We start from the raw sequence: 24,630 nt of genomic DNA on the forward strand, positions 1-24,630 counted from the left end.
GAGTGTGAGTTTTTCTGAAGACATGTTTAGCCATTTGGGCAGTCATGAAGCAAGTACAAATAAATAACACACAACAGATGAGACATCACAGTACCTGGACCTGGGAGAGTCACGTATTCATTCAATAAATAATTCTTGTCCATCTACCCTTGAACCTGGGCGTATAAGGATGAAGAAACAGAAGTCGACCCTGGACACGTGGAGGTCACATTCTAACACAGGGGAGACTTTTAGGATCCCTAGTCCTCAACAGGTATAATCGTCGGACACCTATATGTCCGGGCCAGCCCGAGAGGGTGTGGGCCTGGAGATACCAGCCAATGTGCCCATGAAAATCACACATAAGAAGAAAAGGCTGCTCTGTTGGCATCTCCCATACACACTTTTGGACAGTGTTATAAACAGAACGTGAGAAACTGAACTTCGAGGATGTTAAAAAATAGGACTACTGTCCCTTGCCACATGGGTCACCAGCCCATTTGGGCCTACCTTGGGGCACAGGGCAGCCATCCCCTTGCCTCATCTAACAGTCTGGCCTGCAACATGTGCATACAACTATAATGCCTCATCGAGGGGTCGAGAACGCGCTGAGTGGCGAATGCCCATGTGTTACAGAGCAGGCGTTTTAGAAGAAGGGAGACGAGCAATGAGTATGCCCACCGATGATCTCCAAGCCCCCTGGTCTGGAACATTAGGGGTCAGCTGAGCAACGGACACAGGAGGCATGGGGGAGGGGTATTCCGTGGGGCACAGTTGAGGTAGGCATGGGGGTTTTGTTTCCTATCTCAAGACACAGTCTTGCATTTTAGAGTCTGCAGTCCTCCGTGATTATATCACCACGGTGTCAAAACGACTTTAGCCAAGCATCACTGAAGCTGATGCTGCGGAAGGAAGTTACAGCGAAAGGACACTATCTGAAGGATAACGGAGAGATCAGAGACTAGAAAGGACACAACCAGAGGCTGCACCTCCAGAGGTAGGCGGTAGCCGCCCTCCACAAAGCTGCATACATCTGGAGCAAACACTTGTGACTGAGGTTCTGCGAGTCAGGGAGAGCTGCCGCTGACAGACACGGGCCCTGTGCCGCCCACTGGTCCACGAGGGCCATGTCAGTGGTGGCTGCTGTGAGAGACTCTGCCTCCTTCTTGACTTCTCTATGGAAAAACCAAGTGGTTGTGTATGAGACTAGCCGGGTGCTTTGGCCCTGGGCTCCCCAGATGAAGGGCTTGAGGCTGGCGCTGCTGCCAGGACCTTCCTGTGTCCGGTCGGGGATCATGCTGGTGTTGCTACTGAGTTTCCTGCCAAGCCTGTACTGTGACCTGGGATCAGTATATTACTCCTCCTATGAAATCGTCATCCCCAAGAGTCTGACGGCTGAGGGAAGCGATGCCCCAGTGGAAAAGGCATCCTACGTGATATTTATGCAGGGCCAGAAGCAGCTGATTCACCTGACGGTGAAGAGAGACTACTTCGTGACGAGCTTTCCAGTCTTCAGCTACCACGGTGGCATTCTGAGGCAAGAAATGCCTTTCCTCCCGCACGACTGTCACTATGAAGGCTACATAGAAGGAGTCCCAGGTTCTTTTGTTTCTGTCAACACCTGTTCAGGCCTGAGGGGCATCCTCGTTAAGGAGGCAAAATCCTACGGCATTGAGCCCGTGAACTCTTCAAAACGGTTTGAACACGTGCTGTACGCCGTGGCACATCGAGCTCGAGTCTCCTGCAGCGTCCCTTCCAGAGACAACCCAGTGGTGTTTAGCAGCCGGCGACAAGGGAGCAGGAAGCCTGGCAGTGTACAGGCGCCGTCCTACCTGTGGTCGCACACCAAGTACGTGGAGATGTTCGTCGTGGTCAACAAGCAGCGGTTCCAAATGTGGGGCAGTAACGTCAATGACACGGTCCAGAGAGTGGCGGACATCGTTGCTCTGGCCAACAGCTTCACTAGGGGAATTAACACACAGGTGCTGCTGGCTGGAATGGAGATTTGGAGCGAGGGGGACCTCGTAGAGGTCCCAGTGGACCTGCACGCTACACTCAGCAATTTCAATAGCTGGAGACAGGAGAAGCTCCTCCGTCGCGTGAAGCATGATGTCGCCCACATGATTGTTGGACAACGTCCTGCGGAGGGCATGGGGCAGGCATTTCTCAGTGGTGCCTGTTCAAGTGGCTTTGCAGCAGCTGTCGAATCCTTCCATCACGAAGATGTCCTCCTGTCTGCAGCGCTCATGGTCCATGAGCTCGGGCACAACTTGGGTATTCAGCACGACCACTCGGCCTGCATTTGTCAAGACAGACACTTTTGCCTCATGCATGAAAATATCTCTAAGGAAAGTGGCTTCAGCAACTGCAGCTCTGACTACTACTACCGGTTCCTCCGGGAACACAAAGGGGCCTGCCTATTTAACAACCCTCAGCACAAAGGCCGGCTGCGTAGGAATGCTGTGTGTGGAAATGGTGTGGTGGAGGACGATGAGCAGTGTGACTGTGGCACTGAGTGTCAGCATTCCCAGTGCTGTGATGATACATGTATGCTGACAGCGAATGCAAAATGTGGTAGTGGTCCTTGCTGTCGTGTGACATGTGAATTTGAATTAGAGGGAGTCTTGTGCCGTCCTGCTTTGGAAGAGTGCGACCTCCCAGAGTATTGTGACGGGACCTCTGATAAATGCCCCACAGATAGGTACAAGCAAGATGGCACATCATGTGATAGAAATTTCTATTGTTTTCATGGTATATGTGGGAATCCTGATAAACAATGCACACATCATTTTGGGTTGTCTGCAAGGTCTGCCCCAGATCCTTGTTATCGTTTGATAAACAGCAAAGGGGACCGATTTGGAAACTGTGGCCTTCCCGACTCGAATAATTCAGAATATGTCAAGTGTTTAGATGACAATATATTTTGTGGGAAAATTATATGTACAAATGTTAAAGACCTGCCACGAATAAAACCCCATTACACAATGATTCAGATTCCTCATGACAATGGCCACTGCTGGAGCATGGATGCCTACAACACTACTGATATCTCTGATGAGGGAGATGTCCACACTGGCACTCTCTGTGCCCCTAACAAAGTCTGCATGAATTATTCCTGCACTGATTATACCGTGCTCAACTATGACTGCAATCCAGTGATAATGTGTAATGGGAAAGGAGTATGCAACAATTTAAAGCACTGCCATTGTGAGGCTGGCTATGCGCCCCCTGACTGTAAAACCTTTGGTCATGGGGGTAGTGTGGACAGTGGTCCTCCTGGTAAGCCAAATGGAGACAAGCCAGATAACAGTCAAGATCTGAATGATACCATTTCTGTCAGACATGAAAAAATCTTAGATCGTATGATATCTTTATTATTTTTACTTTTTATCATATTATTAGCAATTATAATCATTTGCTTATATATCAATTGTAAAAGTCCAGCAGCAGAGTCCATAAAAAAAGGTCCTGCAGAGGCTGTAGAAAAGCCCTCGGTAATACAACCTGGAGTGGCTGCCCCAGAAGAGGCTGTCCCAAAGGATGCTGCCCCAGAAGAGGCTGCCCCAGAAGAGGCTGCCCCAAAAGAAGCTGCCCCAGAAGAGGCTGCTCCAGCAGAGGCTGCCCCAGCAGAGATGCCTGGAGAGGGTAAGGAAGTGGAAGGAGAAATTGAAGAACCAGAAGCATAAAACTAGTGGGAGGAAGAACCCAAATATATGGAACACCTCAAGCACTGAGTGGGAACTAGAAGGCTCAGTGACACAAAGGTGAAGTGAGAATTGGTAGCTCCAGTGGCTCTGACTAGGATTATACAGTCTATAGAAATACACTAACGTGGGGAGAGAAATTCTCTCACTTTAATTATTCAATTTAGTAATTAAAGTTTTATTTAATATGTTAAATATTTTACTAGTATTTGCTTTTTCACATTTCACTGAACTCTTCACATGCATCTTTTCACCTCAATGTACCTGTTTCAGTCAGTTTTTCAGGACATACCATCTTTCATTTAAGTTGTTTGATATACACTACTATATGTACTTGCATTTATTACTATCACTTGGATTTTTATTTCAAATAGCGACTACCTATTATACGAGAACAGTTGTTTATGTGATTAATTGCTCTACTTTGCCCTATAAATGTGCATTCATGAAACAAGGAGTTTTTAAATCCAAAAATAAATAAAACTCTATTCAGATTAGACATTCCTTTAGATTCCATGTGGTATAGTTATTGAGTCCATTTTGTCCTGGAACTCTGTGGAGGCACTATATCTGATAAAGCAGAAGACCCTGATCACCCCAGGGTCAAGAGGCCAGTGTTGAAGTCCCCTACCTTTTGAAATCTGGCAGATGTTTAACATGATTTATGTATATTCAATTTATTACTTCCTGGTATTTCTAGGTCCTTCCTATAGCCACACTCCCTTTTCATCTGAAAGATTTATTTTTTTCCTAAAGCAGCTTTCTTAGCCCTTCCTCTTTACTAACCTTCCTAGGATAAATTTCAGATGTCCAGATAACAATATAGAGGCTGTATCACAGTGCTGAGTACACGTATAAAAACAAAATTGTCTTTTCTATTTTTCATTTATTAAAATTAATAACTTGCTAACATCAGAAGGAACCTCTCCAATTTCAGGTAACAGAGATTGTAGATAGTCCTCTACGAAAAAAGTAGAAAGCAAGTATAACATTACATTATTATGTGCCAGGAATTATATTAAATACTTTATATTTGTTGTCTTAATCTTCTCAACTGACCTACAAAACCTCCATCATGTACATGAGGAAACAGACCAAAGAGAATTTGCTCTAGAGCTAGTAAGTTGTAGAATCCACATCTCTCCTCAGGCATGACTCAATCTACATTCACCACTACCTTATAAGCCTTTTCTTTCAGTAAAAAGTTATGAGGAAGACACTCGATGTGTCCTTAATTGACCACTCTTACGCATCCTCAAATTGTGCAGTCATTATTGACGAAAATGTCTTTTCTCTTATTACATGCTAATGTTGTGCAAAGACAGGTTACCATCGTATCCAGTGCTGTGGGCCCAGCATATTGTAGACGCTTAACAAATGTTTACCAAGTGAATGATTTAACCAGAGCTAACTTTAAAATATAGGACCATATTCATTTCCTAGGCAGGATACTTCTTGCCACTTCCTAGCACGACCAAACTCTTGCTCTGATGCAATATTGTTATATATTAATAAACAATCAAATAAGTAATAAAAAGTTTATGAAACTCCAAACTCCAGCAAATGGAGGGTGAACCACATTAGGATAAGCCATGGTGGGCAGGAGATAGCAAGTGTAACTCAGCATGTTAAATCTACATGTTCAAGGGTTAGCATTTCCTGTAAAGCTCATTCTGCATTGTGTGTGACTGTCTCTAGCAGGTATACCCTTTCACCTGATTCCTCTCCCAGTTATATCTGGATGATTCTGAAGGACGCTCACATGTTCCAGTAATCTGTGCTGGTAGTCACCTGTGACCGAGCCAGCTGCTCCCCCAACAACTCCGATGGCAATTTATTGCTACCTTTTACCTGCCTTCCCTGGGTGGCTACTGTCCTTTTTGCGCTGCCTCAGGTCAGCAGAGACCCAGGCCCTTCTTAGTTCCTCAAAGCACAGCCAAGTCCAGGCTCTAGATTTCTATCCAGATTGAGGGGAAACAAAGGGAAATTACAAATGTGGAAAAGAACACATTTGGATGTTGCCAATATTAATGTCCCGGAGTCCAGGGAACACGCTCCACTAGGGAACTTGGATGAGCCATCTGTCTCCTTTGACCTGACCTGACATCCTTTCTTATCTCTGTAGGAGTGCTTTTGGGAATACCCTCATAGCATGGAATTAGACTTCATCTTCTATAGCCCAATGAAAGGGAAAATTTAAAAAATAACAATTTACTGAAAACCCAGATCATATCATCATAACCTAACATGGACGTAATCATTCCCACAATGACAACAAAGCATTATCTTCTGTATGTCCAAAGTTCATTTTTTAAAGCTTGCTCTTTTGTTTTAATTGAGGTATAATCAACATATATTAGTTTCAGGTATACATGATTCATACTGGTATATATCATGAATGATCACCATAGTAAGTCTAGTTAACATCCATCACCACACATAGTTACAAAGTTTTTCTCTTTAAATGAGAAATTTTAAGATTTGAGAAATTTAGCAACTTTCAAATCTACAAGCTGGTATCATTAACTATAAATAAGTCATACTGTATCCCCAGAACTCACTTATAACTGGAAGAATTCAGTGTACTTTTTGAGCGCATTCACCCATTTCCTTCACCTCTGGCAACCACTAATTTGTTCTCTGTATGAGTTTATTTTTTTGTTTGCTTTTTTAGATTCCTCACATGAGTGAGATCATATGGTATTTGTATTTTCCTCTGTGACTTATTTCACTTGGGGCAATGCCCTCAAAGTCCATCCACGTAGTCACAAATAGCAATATTTCCTATGTATATACATACATACACACACCATATTTTCTTTACCCATTCGTCCATTGATAGACACATAGGTTACTTCCATGTCTTGGCTATTGTAAATAATGTTGTAACAAACATAGGGTGAAGACATCATTTTGAGTTAGTGTTTTTGATTCCTTTGGATAAATACCCAGAAGTGGAATTGCGGGACCATATGTAGTTCTATTTTTAAATTTTTGAGAAGTTCCATATGTTTTATATAGTGCCTATACCAATTTACATTCCTACCAACAGTACACAAGGGTTCCCTTTTTTCCACATTCTTGTCAAGATTTGTTATTTATTGTATTTTGATAACAGCCATTCTAACTGGTATGGTTTAGATTTGATTTCCCTGATTAGTGACATTGAGCAACTTTTCATGTACCATTTAGACATCTGTATATCTTCTTTGGAAAAATGTCTATGCAGATCCTTTGCCCATTTTTTAATTTTTTTTTTTTGTTATTGAGTTGTATGAGTTCATTATTTATTTTTTAATATTAACCCGTTATCAGATATGATTTGCAAATATTTTCTACCATTCAGTAGGCTGTCTTTTCATTTTGTTGATGGTTTCCTTTGCTGTGCAGAAGCTTTTTAGTTTGATGTAGGTAGTCCCACTTCTTCATTTTTGCTTTTGTTGCCTTTGTATTTGGTGTCACAACCAAAAAAACATTGCCAAGAGTTTTATGGTTTCAGGTCTTGTGTTCAAGTCTTTAGTTCCTTTTGAGTTAATTTTTGTGTATGGTATAAGATAGTGGTCCAGTTTCATTCCTTTACATGTGGCTGTCCAGTTTTCCCAGTACCATTTATCAAAGGGACTGTCCTTTTCTCACTGTATTTTCTTCGCTCCTTTGTCATAAATAAATTGATTATATATGCATAGGTTTATTTCTAGGCTCTCTATTCTGTTCCATTGATCTGTTTTTATGACAATACCACACTGTTTTGATGACTACAGCTTTGTAATATAGTTGGAAATCAGGAAGTGTGATGTTTCCAGCTTTGTTCTTCTTTCTCAAGATCGCTTTGGCTCTTCAGGGTCTTTTGTGGTTCCACACATATTTCAGGACTGTTTGTTGCATTTCTGTGAAAACGCCACTGAAATTTTGATAGGGTTTATATTCAATCAGTAGATTGCTTTGAGTAGTATGGACATTTTAATGATATTCTTCTAACCCATGAGCACAAACTCTCCTTCCATTAGCTTGTTTCAATTTCTTTTATTAATGTCTTATAGTTTTCAGTGTACAGTTCCTCTCCTTTGATAAACTTATTTCTAGGTATTTTATATCTCTAGATGCAATTGTAAATGGGATTTTCTTAATTTATTCATTTATTACTGTATAGAAATGTAACATTTTTACATATTAATTTTTATCCTGAAATTTTACTGAACTCATTTATTAGTTTTGTTTTAATTAGTTTAAGTTTTTTGCTGGAGTCTTTAGGATTTTCTATATATAACACATCATCTGCGAGTAGTGACAATTTTACTTCTTCCTTTCCAATTCGCACGTTTTATTATCTTTTTTTGCCTAATTGCTCTGGCTAGCACTTTCAATACAATGCTGAATAAAAGTGGCAAGAGTGGGCATCCTTGTCTTGTTCCTGATCTTAGAGGAAAAGTTTTTAACTTTTCACCATTGTGTATGGTATTAGCTATGGGCTCAAACTTTATTCTTGAGTAGAATTTTGTCATTTTGAGTAGGCTGTGGACCAAAAATCTCACAGAAGTTTTTTTTTAAAAAAGCAATTTTCTTCAATCAGTGAAAGTGCTGAACTTTAAGTTTTCACAATGTTTCTAGTTAAAAATTTTGAACTCCTTTATTATACCCCATATTATATATGTATCTTGGTTCCAGGTGATTACTCTGCAATGGGAAGATGAATCTTCCATAACCCTCCCCTCAAACATGCAAACTCTATCATCTTATGTTATGGAAAATCTTTCTACTTCCAGGGTCTATTGGGGAGAAAAGGAGCTAAATACTTTGACCTTGACTTTATGAGATAGATCCTGTATCTTTGAAACCTGTGACATAATGAACTATATTTACAGATATTTCAAATTCTGAGTTTTTCTTTAATCAGGTGGAGGCAAATTTTGTCTTTATTTGTAAGAGAATCTTTCAGTGAGATTTAAAGATAAAACTCAAGTCCTATTTTTTTACTAGAGTGCTTGAGACATGATTTATACAGCTCAAATAAATTAGATGAGTTGTCTTCAATGTAGGCAAAGTTCCATCTTTACAGAGTTTTTTGTGATGTTGATCACTGAAAAGGAAAGATTTTGTCGAGAGAAAATTTGGAGATTGGGAACCTGGACTTTATTTTAATAGGGTCCAGGTAGAGGACTAAGGCACAAGAATGCTGAAGGTATTCCCTCTGGAGGACAATGAACTCTGGAGTCTTGACATGTTTATGTCAAGCATCTATTGTGTCTTGTTTTCTGACTGGAATCCCTTTTTCAGAAAGCTCAAATACAAATTATTTTACAAAATGGGATCCTATCCTACATTTTAGACTCCTTCCTTCAATAAGGTGCTATCTTATCTCATTTACAGTCTCCTCTTTTATCCCCTTCACTGGCTACAGTTCTCCTCATTTTGTTCTTGGCAATCACTGCTAACCTAGTGTACAACTTTCCATAGTCATATAATTATATATAAGTTTTAAGGGTAATTTTTTAAAATGAGCTAATTTACATCCCTTTGATCCTTGCTTTTCTCTTTATAGCGACAAGCTCACCAAGTCACCCTAAGTCATTCTTTGTTGTGAATGGATATTCATGGTATATTGCTAAGTATATTCTATAGTTGTTAATTCAAATATTTTTAATAGATAATTGTTTCCAGACAATTTTAGCCACTATAAATAATGCTGCCAGCAAAACCCTTCCAAATACATAAATTTGAATGTAGTACATCCAGAATTTTCCTCTGGGCCCTAATTCTCCACCTACGCTGTCTTCCTATTATTCTTTTCTCTTCTTCACCACTCTTGTCAGCAGAATTCTGCTCTCAGAATGACAGACAACTAACAAGCACATTCAGTTAACTCAGCCAAGGTGAGAAGCACCTCCCAGTATCCTGCTTTTGGCAACCCTGTTGCCTGAGTTAGTTCAAGCTTTCGTTACTTGTGTCCTGATTGGTTCAGAGAGACAGTAACTCTACAGCTAGAATCCATCATTGTTAGCAATGGATGAAGCTGAAGAGATTTATGGTAAACTTGTCCCTCTCTTCTAAGGCCTTGCAGAGTAGCCTCAGAAGACATCTCTCTATGAAAGGAAATAAACATATTTTCCAAGACATCAGATTAAGAAGGGTTTAAGGGCAATTTGTTGGGTTTTTGGGCCTTCTGCCTCTTCAATTCACTCACTAAAATGAAATCTAATCTAGGGATATTACCTCTCATACCACTGGCCAAGTCTAGGGCTAATTAGAGAGGTAAGTCAAAAGTATTTGGGCTTTGAAGTCATTGTGATTTAGGTTTGAACCTCTACTCATCTACTAGCTGTGAGTTTGGATAATTTACTTATACCCTATGAGCATCAGGTTTTTCAACCTTAAAATTGGATGAATCATAAATACCTTGCAGTATTACTGTGAGGATTACTAATATGTAAAACTTTTAGACTATTGCTCAGAAAAAATGTATTATTTGTCCAGATTACCATTGTTTTCTTTTGTTATGTTAACAAATCATATTAACAAATTAGGCCATTATTTCCTGCTTATCCCACATCCACTTAATTCCCAAAGTTATAAACCCCATAAAGTCCTAATCAGGGTCTACCTCTAAAATGAGGACAGAGTTTATCCTTTACAAAGATTCCACCTAAAGTCAATTGAATCAAATTGTCTTCCTCTTTGCAATACTTATCTGCCTAAATATTTCATGGAGAAAAAAAACCTGTCAAGAAGTTATATAATGAGAACTGGTAGACTGGGTAAAGGAAGAATCTTCAGAAAAGGAAAATGAGGAGCTGAGATAGCCTTAGGGAATGTGGTTTTGCCTAGAGCTTGGATGTGAACAAGTATTGCCCAAATCTCTTATCTGGGTCAAGCTCTATGGCAGAACTGTTCAGATTCATGCTTGCCCATCCATTAGATGTCACATACTGATACTTTTACATGTTTTTTCTTTTCTTATTAATAACATATCTTGTGAGATTAACAGAAATATATGAGACTCAGAGAAGAGAACTGTTTGCAATGTCACACAGCTAATAGATAGCAGAATCAGGACCAGAATTTTAGGTCGTCTGATTTCACGTAGTGATGTGCTGGAGCCAGTTAATACTCATTGGTGAGTGCTGATTGTAAAATATATTACCAACTCCATGTTCACTGATGTCATATTGGTAGCTTGAAATTGGCCATGGTGGCAGGACTATTTTATACCACAGAAATCAGCAAATCATACAAATTTGAGTACCAGTTATCAAACACTCATCAGTACATCACCACGTTATTTCTGGTAAAACAAAGAAATTACAAACCATGTTCCCTGAATCTAAGGAATTTACAGTCTGTCCCTGTAGACAAAATAAAACCATATGAACCCAATCGTCAGCAACATGTACAGGAGTAAGTTCGTAATAGAACGATGTAAGTTCATAACACCAAATAATGGTTAATCCATGGATCTTGACTTACCCTAGAATTCTGAATTAAAACTAAATGTGAGAAACTAATGACAAAAATAACTTATGTTTACTGTGATTTGCTATTAAATGGCATATATGGCCTCAGTTTATTTGTTCACTTTTTCATTGATTCATTCCTTTAGAAATTTAAGTATTCACAGTAAAGAAATATTTATACTCTAAGAACTGTGCTTGATGCTTAAGATAAAAAACACAGATTCTAGATGTGGAGAAATTGGAACTTTTATACATTGATGATGGGAATATAAAATGGCATAGCCACGTTGGAACAAAGTTTAGCAGTTCTACAAAATGCAAAAACATAGAATTACCATATGACCCAGCAATTACACTCATATGTACATATATACCCAACATATGAAAACGTATACCCATACAAAAACTTGAACATAAATGTTCATAGCACCATTATTTATCCAAAAAGTAGAAATAACCTAAATGTTCATCAACTGATGACTGGATAAATAAAATGTGAAATAACTATACGACTGGACCATTATTCAGCAATAAAAAGGAAAGTAAGATTGATACATGCTACAGTATGGATAAACCTTGAAAACATATGCTAAGTGAAAAAAACAAGTCACAAAAGGTAACATATTGTATGATCCCATCTATATGTCAAGAACAGGCAAATCCACAGAGACAGAAAACTGGGGTGGAAAAAGCTGAGGGAGAGAATGGAGAGTGACAGGTTTCTTTTTGGAGTGATAAAAATAAATTAGATTATGGTGATGTTGCACAATATGTAAATATCCTAAAAAGCACTGAATTGTATTAAACAGCTAAATTTTATAGTATGTAAATTATGTATCAATAAAGCTATTTTAAAAAGTAAAAAACCGTTAAATATAAGTCCTATTTCAATGATCAGTTTAGTGTATTTGTTTCCAGACTTTCTTTTAGGTAGAAAATCTATAGTACTGTTTTATGTACATAAGTATATCACAAATAGTATCATGTTTTTAAAAAATTCATTATGTTTTGGATATGGGTCCATATTATACATAAAATCTTCAAAAGAAGTGCTCTGGTGGGATCTTGGGCATTATAACTGCTTGCTGTATTTGATATAATTCAAATAAAGGAGCATCAAGGTATTTGGGGAAAGGCACTGTCATTTCTGCAGAGGATTGCAAGTCTGGCTAGTTTACTGGGCCCTTATGATGGGTTAAATATTCCTGATGACAAAGAACTTTGTTGTAATGCTCACTTAAAAAAAACATTTTGGAAAAAAATGCATGGGAAAGTTCTCAGGGAAAAGGAAATATATGAAGGACGTAATAATAATATCTGTATGTGTATAGCAATTTTTACTTTACAAAGCATTTTTACAAATCTATTGAAGCATCAAAGAAGCTCATAAAGATATTATTTCCACTTTACAAACAAGAAGTTGATGCTCAAAGAGACTAAATGGCAAAAATAACAGAATCTGCAAATAAGCAAACTGAGACTTGAATTCTGGTTTTCTAAGTTAGAAATTTTTTTTTTCACTATGGCTCCACATCACAGTCCATGGAAAAAGTTGATTTACCATAGAATATAGCATTCCATTTTTTAATGGCTAGGAAAAAAATCTAAAATATGAGGAAGAAAGGGAGATTTGCAGGAGGTGACAGCAACAGTATAGTTTTTAAAAAAATCTCAAATTATTTCATAAAAATAGACATAGCACTAAGATGGTAAAATTAAAACCTACAAACAACAAAAAGAAAATGAAAAGGCATCATACAAACCACAGAGTATAAGTGGATGAGGAAAAACTACTGACAGTTCAAAGACCCAGTTGGTATAAGTATCCATCAGGGAGAAAATAGAAGTAATGAAATGTCTATTGGACCTGAGAACAGGAAAACCCTTAAATATTAATTTGTGAGGGGACTGAAGGTCCAGGGCTAGCTATTCTGCCATCTTACTATTGTCTTCCAAACCAGATCTTTTTTTCTTAATTTTATTTTTAATTATTATTATTTTTTTTAGTGACATTGGTTAATGAAATCGAATAAGTTTCAGGTGTACAATTCAACAGTAAGGCATATATATTGCATTGTGTGTTCCCCTTCCATAGTCAGATTACTTTCTATCATTACATATTTGACCCCTTTTATCCCATCTACCTCCCTCTTTTCCCCTCCCTCCCTTCCCTCTAGTAACCACTAGTCTATTGTCCATATCCATTAGTCTGTTTGTTTGTCCTGTTCATTTGTTGCTTTTAGGTTTATATCCCACATGTAAGTGATATCATGTGGTTTTCAACTTTTTCTGTCTGGGTTATTTCGCTTAGCATGATTATCTTGAGGCCCATCCATGCTGTCGCAAATGGCAGCATTTCATCTCTTTTTATGGCTGAGTAATATTCCATTGTATATATGTACCACAGCTTCTTTAGCCAATCACCTATCATAGGATACTTTGGTTGCTTCCATGTCCTGGCCACCGTGAATAATGCTGCTATGAACATCGATGTGCAAATATCTTTTTGGATATGGGTTTTCAAGTCTTTGGGGTAAATACCCAGTAGAGGGATTGCTGGATCATATGGTAGATCAATGCTTAGTTTTTTTGAGGAACCTCCATACTGTTTTCCATAGTGGCTATACCAATTTGCAGTCCCATCAGCCGTGTATGAGGATTCCTTTTTCTCCACATCCTCTTCGACATTTGTTTTTACTTGTCCTGTTGATAACAGCCTTTCTAACAGGTGTGAGATGGTATCTCATTGTGGTTTTGATTTGCATTTCCCTAATAGTTAGCGATGTTGAGTATCTTCTCATATATTGGTTGGCCATTTATATGTGTTCTTGGGAGAAGTGTGTGTTCAGGTCCTCTGTCCAATTTTTGATTGGATCATTTTTGTTTTTGTTTTTCGTTGTTATTGAGTTGTATGAGTTCTTTGTATATTTTGGATATTAGGCCCTTATCGGAGGCGTTGCTTGCAAATATATTTTCCCATTTGGATGGTTGTCTCTTTACCTTATTGATGATTTCTTTTGCTGAGCAGAAGCTTTTTAGTTTAATGTAGTCCCATTCATTTATTTTTGCTTTTACTCCCCTTGCCTTTGAGGTCAAATTTATAAAATCCTCTTTAAGTCCAAGCTCCTTGAGTTTAGTTCCTATGTTTTCTTCTATGCATGCTATTATTTCAGGTCTTATATTCAGACCCTCAATCCATTTTGAATTAATTTTGATGTGTGGTGATAGACAACAGTCTAGTTTCATTCTTCTGCAGGTGGCTTTCCAGTTTTCCCAGCACCATTTACTGAAGAAGCTTTCCTTTCTCCACTGTATGTTTTTGGCTTTTTTTGTCAAAAATTACTTACCCATATAAATATGGGTTTACTTCTGGACTCTCGATTCTGTTCCTCTGGTCCGTGTGTCTGATTTTCTGCCAATACCAGGCCATTTTGATTACTGTCACTTTGAAGTATAATTTGAAGTTCGGTAGAGTGATGCCTCTAGCCTCGTTCTTTTTTCTCAGGATAGCTTTGGCAATTCGGGGTCTTTTGTGCTTCCATACAAATCTGATGTTTTTTTGTTCCATTTCTTTAAAAAATTCCAATGGGATTTTGATGGAGATATAGTCATTTTAACTATGTTGACTCTTCCAATCCAAGAACACGGAATATCTTTTCATTTGTATCTTCTTAGATTTCCTTTAACAGAGTCTTATAGTTTTCATTATATAGTTCCTTCATATGTTTAGATTTATTCCTAGGCATTTTATTCCTTTTGTTGCAATTGCAAAAGGAATTATTTTTTCCACTTCTGACACTTCATTATTAGAGTATAGGAACGCTAAGGATTTTTGAACGTTGATTTTGTATCCAGAAACTTTACTGTATTTGCTTATTGTTTCTAGTGGTTTCTTGTAGAGTCTTTAGGGTTTTCTATATAGAGAATCATGTCATCTGCAAATAGTGACAGTTTGACTTCTTCATTTCCTATCTGGATGCCTTTTATATCTTTTTCTTGTCTGTTTGCACTTGCTAGGACCTCCAACGTTATACTGAATAACAGTGGCGATAGTGGACAGCCTTGCCTTGTTCCTGATATTAGAGAGGTTTCTAGTTTTTCACCATTAAGTATAATGTTGGCTAAGGGCTTGTCATATATGGCATTTATTATGTTAACGTACTTTCCTTCTATACCGATTTTGTTAAGTGTTTTGATCATAGATGGATGCAGTATCTTGTCAAAGGCTTTTTCTGCATCTATTGATACCTTATTTTTAAATTTGTTTATGTGGTGTATCACATTAATCAATTAGTGTATGTTGAACCATACTTGTGCCTCTGGCATGAAGTCCACTTGATCATGGTGTATAATCTTTTTAATATGTTGCTGTATTTGGTTCACTAGTATCTTATTTAGGATTTTTGCATGTGTGTTCATGAGAGATATTGGTCTGTAGTTTTCTTTTTTTGTGTTATCTTTACCAAGTTTTGGTATCAGGGTGATACTGGCCTCACAAAATGAGTTGGGAAGTATTGCCTCCTCTTTGATTTTTTGGAAGAGTTTAAGAAGAATAGGTATTAAATCTTCTTTGAATGTTTGTTAGAATTCACTGGTGAAGCCATCTGGTCCTGGACTTTTACTTTTTGGTAGGGTTTTAATGACTGTTTCTATTTTCATACTACTGATGGGTCTATTCAGATTTTTCAGTTCTTGATTCAGTCTAGAAGGACTGTATCTTTCTAAGTACTTGTCCATTTCTTCTAATTATTAAATTTGGCGTTATATAATTTTTCATAGTATTCTTTTATGATCCTTTGTATTTCTGCTGTCTTTTGTAATTTCCCCTCTATACACATTGATACAATGTATATAGTTCTATACCATTTCATCACATGTGCAGATTTCTGTTAACAACCACCAATCAAGATAGAGAACTATTCTATCATGACAAAGGTCTCACTCATGCTACCCATCTAGAGTCACACAACTACCCCTCACCCATCCTGCCATCCCTAGCCCCTGGCAACCACTAATATGTTTTCCGTCGCTATAACTTTGTAATTTCAAAATGTTATATAAATGGAATCATACAGTATGTGACCTGAGATAGTTTTTTTCACTCACCTCAATGCCCTTAAAATCCAGCCAACTTGTTCTGTGCATTAATGGTTCATTCCTTTTTATTGCTAGTACACGATATGAATGTACCATAGTTTAACCTCTCACCTATTGAGGAACACTTTGGTTGTTTCTAGTTTTTGGCAATTACAAATAAAACTGCTATGAATATTCATGTACAGATTTTTATGTAATCATAAGTTTTCATTTCTCTGAGATAAATGTCCAGAAGTGTAATTACTGAGTCTTGTGGTATCAATTTTTTTAAGAAACTGCCTGTCTTCCAGGGTTGTTATACAATTTTACATCCCCATCAGCAATTTTCTGAAAGATCCAGTTTCTCTGCAAACTCACCAACATTTGGCATTGTCTTTATATTTTTAATTTTAGCTGTTCTAATTGGTCTGTAATGGTCTCTCATAGGGTCTTAATTTGCATTTCTCTAATGTCATGTTGAACATCTTTTCATGTGCTTATCTGCTATCCATATGTTCTCTTCAGTAAAATGTCTCCATGTCTTTTGCCCATTTTCTAGTTGGATTGTTTGCTTTGATATTGTTGAGTAATGAGAGTTATTTATATATGCTAGGTATGAGCCCCTTATCAGATAAATGGTTTGCAAATATTTTCTCCTAGTGTGTAGCCTGTCTTTTCATCCTCTTAACAGAGTCGTTCATAAAGTAAGATTTTTTACTTTTGATGAGGTCCAATTTATGATGTTTTTTCTTTTACAGAGCATGCTTTGGTATCATGTTTAAGAATTCTTTATCAAGCCCTAGATCCTGAAGATGTTCTATGTTCTCTTCTAAAAAGTTTTAGTTTTATATTTGACATTTAAATCTACTATCTATGTTGAGGTTATTTTTGAATAAAGTGTGAGGTTTTGATTGGGGTTCTTTTTTTTTTTTTTTTTTTCTACATATATACAATTTCCCAGAACCATTTGTTGAAAACACTTTCTTCCATATAATTGCTTTTGCTCCTTTGCCAAAAATCCATTGGCCATATATGTGTGGGTTCTTATTTCTAGGTTCTCTATTCTCTTTCATTGATCTATTTGTTTATCCCATCATCAATAGTACACAGTCCTGAAACTGAATAGAGTGGTTCCTCCAATGTTACTCTTTTCCAAAATTATTTTAACTATTCTAGCTCCTTTGCCTTTTAGAAAATTTATATTCACAATAAATAAATATTTTAAAATGTACACATATATCAAATCATCAGTTGTACACTTTAAATATATACAATTTTATTTGTGAATTATATCTCGGTTATGCTGGGGTGGGGAGAAGGTTAAGGAAAAAAAAGACCAAAAGATTGATATGAAAAAGAGAAAAAAACTTGAACAGATAATTATTTAAAAATATAAAAATGGTCCTTTACATATTAAAACATGTTCAGATTCACTCATAATGAGAAAAATACAAATTAAACAACACTGAAATGCCACTACTTACCAATCAGTTTAGTGAAAATTAAAATATATGGCATGGCAACATATTCTGTTCCTTAGGCTATGGGGAAATAGGCACTCTAATATACTGCTAGTAGGAACTCAGACTGGCAAAAACTTTCTGGAGGAGAACCTGGCAATTTCAATGAAAGCTACATATGCAGTTTTAGCACTGCCTCCCCATGTCTAGAAATTTGCCTCTAAAAAAAACCATAAATACAAGATTATTTGTTGATACACTGTATAATTTCAAAATGTAAACAACCTAAAAGCTTATACATAGGATAATGATTGAATAAATACAATATATCCACAAATGGAGATATTCACAAAATGGAGTACTATGCAGCTGTAAAAAAGAATGAGAAAGATCTCTACAAATTGATATGAAGTGATTTATAGAATATATCTTTAAGTTTATAAAAGAAAATGTAAACTATTATACTACAGTTACATAAGAAAGAGGGTATAAAAGAAAATATACATGTGTCTGCTAATTTTAGCTGTACAGATATACATGTATCTGTGCAGAAAGAAATACAGAAAAAAAAAACTAAGTACTCTTGAGATTGGTGATTAGAAACTAGGTAGAAAGAATGAAGACACAGGAACAGGTTAAAGGCTCAAAGAAGTACAATCTGAGTACACTTTTTTTTATAGTACTGACTTAGAATCATGATAACATTTTACAAACCAGGAGGACATTTTATAAACAGGCAATATATAAGAACCTAACTATATTAAAATGAAAACTATAATCACAATGAATAGACCTAGATGGGAAAGTATTAACCTAAATAATTTTGGAAGGCATTTTTACCTCATACTGTAAGGCTAAAGACAAAAATAATTGAACACAAATATTGTTCTCCAGTTCATATTTTTGCTTTTAGAGGATTGGTTAGTTATTCTAAAAATACTTTATATGTATTTCAGGATTGAGCAAATAAATAAACATATTGTGAACAATGGGGAAAAAAGGAAAAGGGTTGGAAGTTTGAAATGGGTTGTATGGGGCAGAATATGAAATGGTGCAAAAGGCATTGGATAGCAAAGGCCTATGACCTGCTCAGGAATCCATCAATGCCTGCTCTGGAACCTTTAATTTCAATGACTCAAAAGAATAACATATAGCAGGAGGGGAAGGCTGTTCCCTGGGGACAGGAACTGAGGGAAGGTGGTTATATTTTTTTTCTTTTCTCAGGGCCTGATTCTAGGTTATAGTACTGGATGGACATCTGCAAGTTTCCTCTCCTAGGTATACCCCTTGATAAAGAGAGCAAGAGTGAAGCTAAGGAACACCAAAACTTTTGTTCTTTGAGGAAGGCTGTAAAGTAAGGACACTCCTAAAGAAAGCACAATGTGAGTAGGAAGAGACATAGTCTAAAAGTAGGTGTCACCATGTAATACTCACAGGTGGGAGCAGCTGTTCTTCTGGCGTGCAGCATAGCTTTGAGCTTTAGTCAAACGACTGTCACAGACAAAGATTTGGGTCTCAGGAAGGCAACTGGGAGACAGAGGTCTGGGATCACTAGCTGTTTCACTTGGGCCATGACAATGATAATCCCAGTTAGCTACTTTGCCTCCCCTTGCCCTTTCTTTTGTGAAATCAAGTGGTCATGGGTAAGGTTTGGAGTGATTTCTCTCCCAGAAATTCTTAAGGATGGCCCCTTCCCATATTAAGTTGCATGTCATCTTATTGTTGATAGTAAGAATGGCCCCTTCCCATATTAAGAATGGCCCCTTCCCATATTAAGTTGCATGTCATCTTATTGTTGATAGTAACTATACTTCAAGGGTTGCATTGTAACTGGGAAAATCTTTATTATGAAATACTCATTCCTAGGAACCTGATGATGTTCAGAAGACTGAAAGAACAAGCAGAAAATGCAACCTATGTCCTCCCCATACAAAAAAAAAATGACATCTTATTAATTTCAAGCAAAAGAAAAGATTGTCAAGAAGTTTCCTGTTTATACACATCAAAATGGGAAACTGGGCTTGGACATGCCTTTTGCTCAGGATGACTGGATATTCAGAGGGTGACTTGGATTCTCTCATGACCATCAGCACTTGCTCAGGGCTAAAGGGAATCCTGCCCTTACATGGCAATGTCTTTCACATCAAGTCTATATATACTTTGAACATATTTCTAGCCTATCCTTAAAATCGGTTGAGTCTTGGGCAATCAGCGGAGACGAACAGGACGAACTCTTCACCACTTCAGAATTTCAGAGAAGAACAGAATCCTCCTCAGTTCCTATGTCCTGTATGTGGACATTTACCAAGTATGTAGAAATTGTGTATTGTGTCTGACAATAAAGAATTCCAAATAATAATGTTACCAAGACAACACAGATGATAATGAATGCCCATGTTCTGGTCAACAAGTATATGAAGGCGCTAAACGTGAAAGCAGTATTTACTAGGTTAGAGATATGGACAGAGAAAAACCTAGTGAAAATCTCCCTGAATCTACAGGAAATAGTTCATAATTTTGACTGCTGGAGAGACGGGCATCTTTTGAGAAGGGTGAAACCTGATGTTGCTCATATGATTATTAGCCAAAGTCTTGGGAAGTACCAGGGCCATGCGTTTCTCAGTGGTACCTACACTGCTAAGAATGTAACCAGTGTTAAATCTTTCTCTCATGAAGATATACGACATTATGCAGATCTCACGGCTACACCTTGAGAATGAAGCATGACCATGTGGCCTACAAATGCCATGTCCAGAACCTTTGTACTATGCATTAACTTATGACTATAGATATCGGCTTCAGCAACTGCAGCTTCCAGTATTTCCATTAGCTGTTACTACGCACAGCAAGGACTGCTTGTTTCATAAACTTAGCTCCAGAGCTACTTTGGAAAGTCATATAGTGGGAATAAGGGAGTGGATAAAGGAAAAGAATGTTACTGTGGCAGTGTCCTTGACTGTCAAAAGGATCACTGTCCGCCCTCATGCTGGCTGAAGAAGGGTTCAAATTGTGCATTTGGATCCTGCTCCAAAAACTGCAGATTTAATTTCTAAAGGCAATCACATCCTGTTACCTCATTGTGGATCAGTAAGACCTCCAAGAATCCTGTAATAGTATGTCCAAGTGGTGCAGACAAATCCCTACAAGCAAGATGGAAGGTACCCCTTGCAAAAAACAACGTTATTGTTACCAGGGCCAGTGGCAACGCCTGGAGAATCAGCATGCTAAAATCCTTGGGAAAGGTGCAAGAGTTGCCTGGGACAGTTGCTATCATTACATGGATACCAAGAGGGATGGGTCTGGAAACTGTGGCAGTGAATCTAAAGGGATTTTTTAGGCGTTCAGCAAGTGCAAGGCTAGAGATGTAATATGTGGGAGGCTGCTATGTGAAAGCATCCAAAAGCTTCCACACATTGAAAACCATCAAACACCCAGTTCCTTATGCAGGACACATGGTGTTGAGGTAGAGTTTTATTAAGCCATAGACAGAGCTGATGAGAGGAGCTGAAGGATGGTATCCCACATGGTCCTCAGAAAATCTGTGTTAATTGGACCTACTATACCTTGCTTTGACTGCAACCTGAACTAGTGTCATGGGAGGGATATTTTGAATAATTTTAAGAACTGCCATTATATCTATGTCTATGCCTCTCCTACATGTGAATTCCAGGGTTATGAGGTAATGTTTAAATAGTGCCCGGTTCCATGTGAACTCTGACTCTAACTATGATAAAATACTGATAATCCAGTTAGCATTAATACGTTTGCTAGGTGGAGGGTCAGGGGAGGGAGGGAGCAATTAGGGGGATCATTTTATCAACTATATAGATGTCTAACCAATGTACTGTATATGTGAAACTAATTAAAATAAATTTTAAAAAATACTGATAATCCTAATCTGGGTCTTGCTTATTAGCCTTCTATTATTCCTCATTCCCACTATATTTTTGTTTGGCTACATCCATAAAAGATCTAAGATCAGTGTCAATGCAAAAAAATACATCAGAAAAGCAAGATAAATATTTGGTAATTATCTTATTTCTGGTAATAAAACCAAATATGAAGTAATACTGAAAGGACGTTTTAAGAACTGTACTCAGTTCTGGTGTCCCTCAAGGCATATAGAAATGGGAATTCTTTCTTGCTTCTATCCGACTTTTTTATGGCAAATGTTTGCTACTTTTCAAGTTAAAAGAAGTCAAAGCAGCTCCCTAGGTGAGGCAATCTTTCTTGTTCTTTGTTGCCCAGAGATCAGATCTCCAGAGTTATGGAGCAATGAGAGGCCTCAAGATGTAATCTTGACAGAACAAGGCCAAGGCACCCTTGAGAGTAAGGCTCATGGCCTAAATCTAAAGAACTATTATTGAGCTCCCTAAAACTCCTATGGAAAGCTCCTTTGGAAAGCTCTCTGGAACTTACTTTTCAGATGATACTAATTCCCCATTATAACTTACTCTGTCAATTCTCTGAAGGAAAGATTACTTAAGGATTTTGCCCTGGACAAACCAAGGGAATTTATCAGGCCAGAAGCATTGATTATTAGTTCCAGACTATCACTCTAGTCACTCTGTCTGATGTCCTGGCCTCGGATTGGACTTGTTTATAACTTAACTGGAGAAATTAAACATCACTTGTTATATGATTGAAGAGGAAGAAACACTAGACATTCCTACTCATAACTGAGGCTCTGTAGTCTAGGAATCTTTTCTTTTCCAAAAGGTTCAAATTATACTTATTAGTCATTCATTCATTTGTTCATTCATTTATTCTATAAACATACTTAGCACTTACTGTTAGGTTGAACCATGTAAAATTGATGATATTAGATATTTTCACCTACAAAAATGGAAAGTTCATATGATTCAACCTAATTCAATGTCCAGGCACTATGAAACCTACCTTGGATTTCTGCTTATAAATGACAGTTTAGAGTTTTCAATTCTTAGAGTTTCTTTTAGTAGTGGTTTCTCTTAAATCTTATGATCCCTTGTAACTTCAAGAGACTGGCCTTAATTTTGGAGTAGGATGGTCCCTACTGCCAAGACCTAGAACAATACTGAGCATATAGGAGACTAAACTGTGGTGAATCTAAGGAGCCCGCTGTCACTTTTTTCATAGTTGTTGTCCTTGCTTCTTCTGAGTTTCCAAACCTCTTCAAAGCATAGAAACCCAGAACTTCCTTTGTCCACCCTCAGAGACAGTAATAGCAATGACAAGATCTAAGCAAATTGGTATGCCACCCTGCTCCCCACAACCATGGAGTAGAGACTCTGGAAGTGGCACACATAAATAATAACTGGAAATTATTTTTTTCTTGAAAAGGCTTAGACAAATCTAATATTCGTCCAGGTAATATGAATCTGTCTCTTAGATGGAAAGTGGCTTCAACTCCCTGAACAAAGACTTTATGAATCACTAGTGAATGAGATTAATGAAGAGATCCTGCCCAATTTACCTAGAACAGATACTAACCATGGCACTATATGCCCTTTTTCTTCCACAGTTTAAGGGCATGGTTAGAAAAGACTTTAAGATGTTGTTCCCCAACACTTTCCCTAATCCCGTAGTGTGAAATAACTCCAGTTCCTGAATATTCCAGTATTATAGTTTCAAAGAATGGTGGAGGTACTGGTAGCAAAAGTAAGAGTAGACTCCAATGGATCTAGGCCCCTGCTATAGAATCTCTTCTGTGAGCATAACAATGGTGTCTGGGTGTCTGCATCACGCCGGGCCTCTTGCTTTAGTTGAAAAAACTTGTACTGTGTCCAGCCATATACTCCACAGTTGAGCAGACCTTGAGATGATGCTGTTAGAGCCTGGAGGGGATGAACGAGTAATGGAGCCCATCCTTCAGGTTTTCAGAGATCTAGGGAACAGTCCCCATTTCCCTTATTTATAAAGTATTATTATATTTCCTCTGTCTCATACATCAAGATCTGGCATCGGTTTTTAATTATTTTTCTAGCTCTTTCTGAACTCACTCTTCATACTGTACCTGCTCATTGATGACAGAGTTGGCTTTACTTCTTACTATATACATGAGGACAGTGAAGTGGTTTCATTGTCCTTTTTTATTGCCCCATTTCCCAGGTTAGGTATGAGAACACTGCCCTATCAGCATAGTGAGATAGCCCAAAAAGCCTTTTTAACTCTACAAAGGAGGAAAAGGGAGAGTTGTTCCATTTCATGCCTCCCTATTCACCTAGAATATCTCATTTATCCCAGTAAATTTACTCTAGATGGAAGAGAATCGTGTCACTGTCAGCATTTCATAAGAATGTTATCTAGTAGATGTTTTTTTTTTACTCATCCCTTAAAAACACATCAATAAAATGAAGTTGACCAGACATACATGTGCTCTAAAATGCATGGCAGCACTTTTACAAGAGTACCTACCTCATCTCTGAGGAAAATTTCACATTCTTCATAACTAAATATAAATAACACATTTTCTCTTTTACAATGTAGAAATAAATCCCCTGAGGGGAAAACTGTGCTTACTGAGTAATAGCAATATAAGAGAATAAGATAAGAGAGTGTGAGAGCAGAGATGCTGGATGTTGAAGGTATTACCTGGAGAACATAGAAGGCCATGTGAAGCTTAGTGTCCTGTGGTTTGATCAGCTTTATGATCATCAGAATGACAGCTGTGAAAACACAAAGTATAAATCTTGTTGCAAACCTTAACTGCCTGAGCATAAAATTCTTCAGTATACATGCCTAAGCACTGTGAGAATGGAAGCTACAGGCATAATGAAGACTAGCAGTGAGATTAACCAGTTATATAACACACTGGGCCTTCAACTTTTACTCCTCATTGATTAAACTCTGCAGATTATCAGTGTAACAATAATGACAAGATCTACCACAGTAATAAATTATACTTTTTAGCATTTTAGAGTTCACCAAGCTTTCATAAACATTATCCAATCTAATCCTCACTACAACTTTATATAGTAGAAG

The 24,630-nt window shown here is 37.7% G+C and overlaps 2 protein-coding genes across 5 annotated transcripts in view; one reads left to right on the top strand and one right to left on the bottom strand.

Moving 5' to 3' along the window:
* The first annotated feature begins 1,106 nt into the window (after positions 1 to 1,106).
* On the top strand, positions 1,107 to 3,665 carry LOC105289386 (disintegrin and metalloproteinase domain-containing protein 1a-like). Its single transcript, XM_011356052.1, has one exon. The coding sequence runs from the start codon at positions 1,107 to 1,109 to the stop codon at positions 3,663 to 3,665; it is 2,559 nt and encodes an 852-aa protein (XP_011354354.1).
* A 15,821-nt stretch (positions 3,666 to 19,486) lies between these two features.
* Positions 19,487 to 24,630, bottom strand: part of TMEM116 (transmembrane protein 116) — a 53,208-nt gene continuing 48,064 nt past the window's right edge. For all 4 annotated transcript variants that reach the window (XM_011355815.2, XM_011355814.2, XM_023528230.1 and 1 more), the window contains exons 10-11: positions 24,241 to 24,314; positions 19,487 to 23,483 (exon numbers count right to left, since the gene is read on the bottom strand). In XM_011355815.2, coding sequence (XP_011354117.1) covers positions 23,277 to 23,483; positions 24,241 to 24,314 — 281 coding nt within the window. In that variant the 3' untranslated portion in view covers positions 19,487 to 23,276. The remainder of the gene's footprint in view (positions 23,484 to 24,240; positions 24,315 to 24,630) is intronic.

Source organism: Pteropus vampyrus, unplaced genomic scaffold, assembly GCF_000151845.1.
Source record: "Pteropus vampyrus isolate Shadow unplaced genomic scaffold, Pvam_2.0 Scaffold23, whole genome shotgun sequence".
Lineage (NCBI taxonomy): Eukaryota > Metazoa > Chordata > Mammalia > Chiroptera > Pteropodidae > Pteropus > Pteropus vampyrus.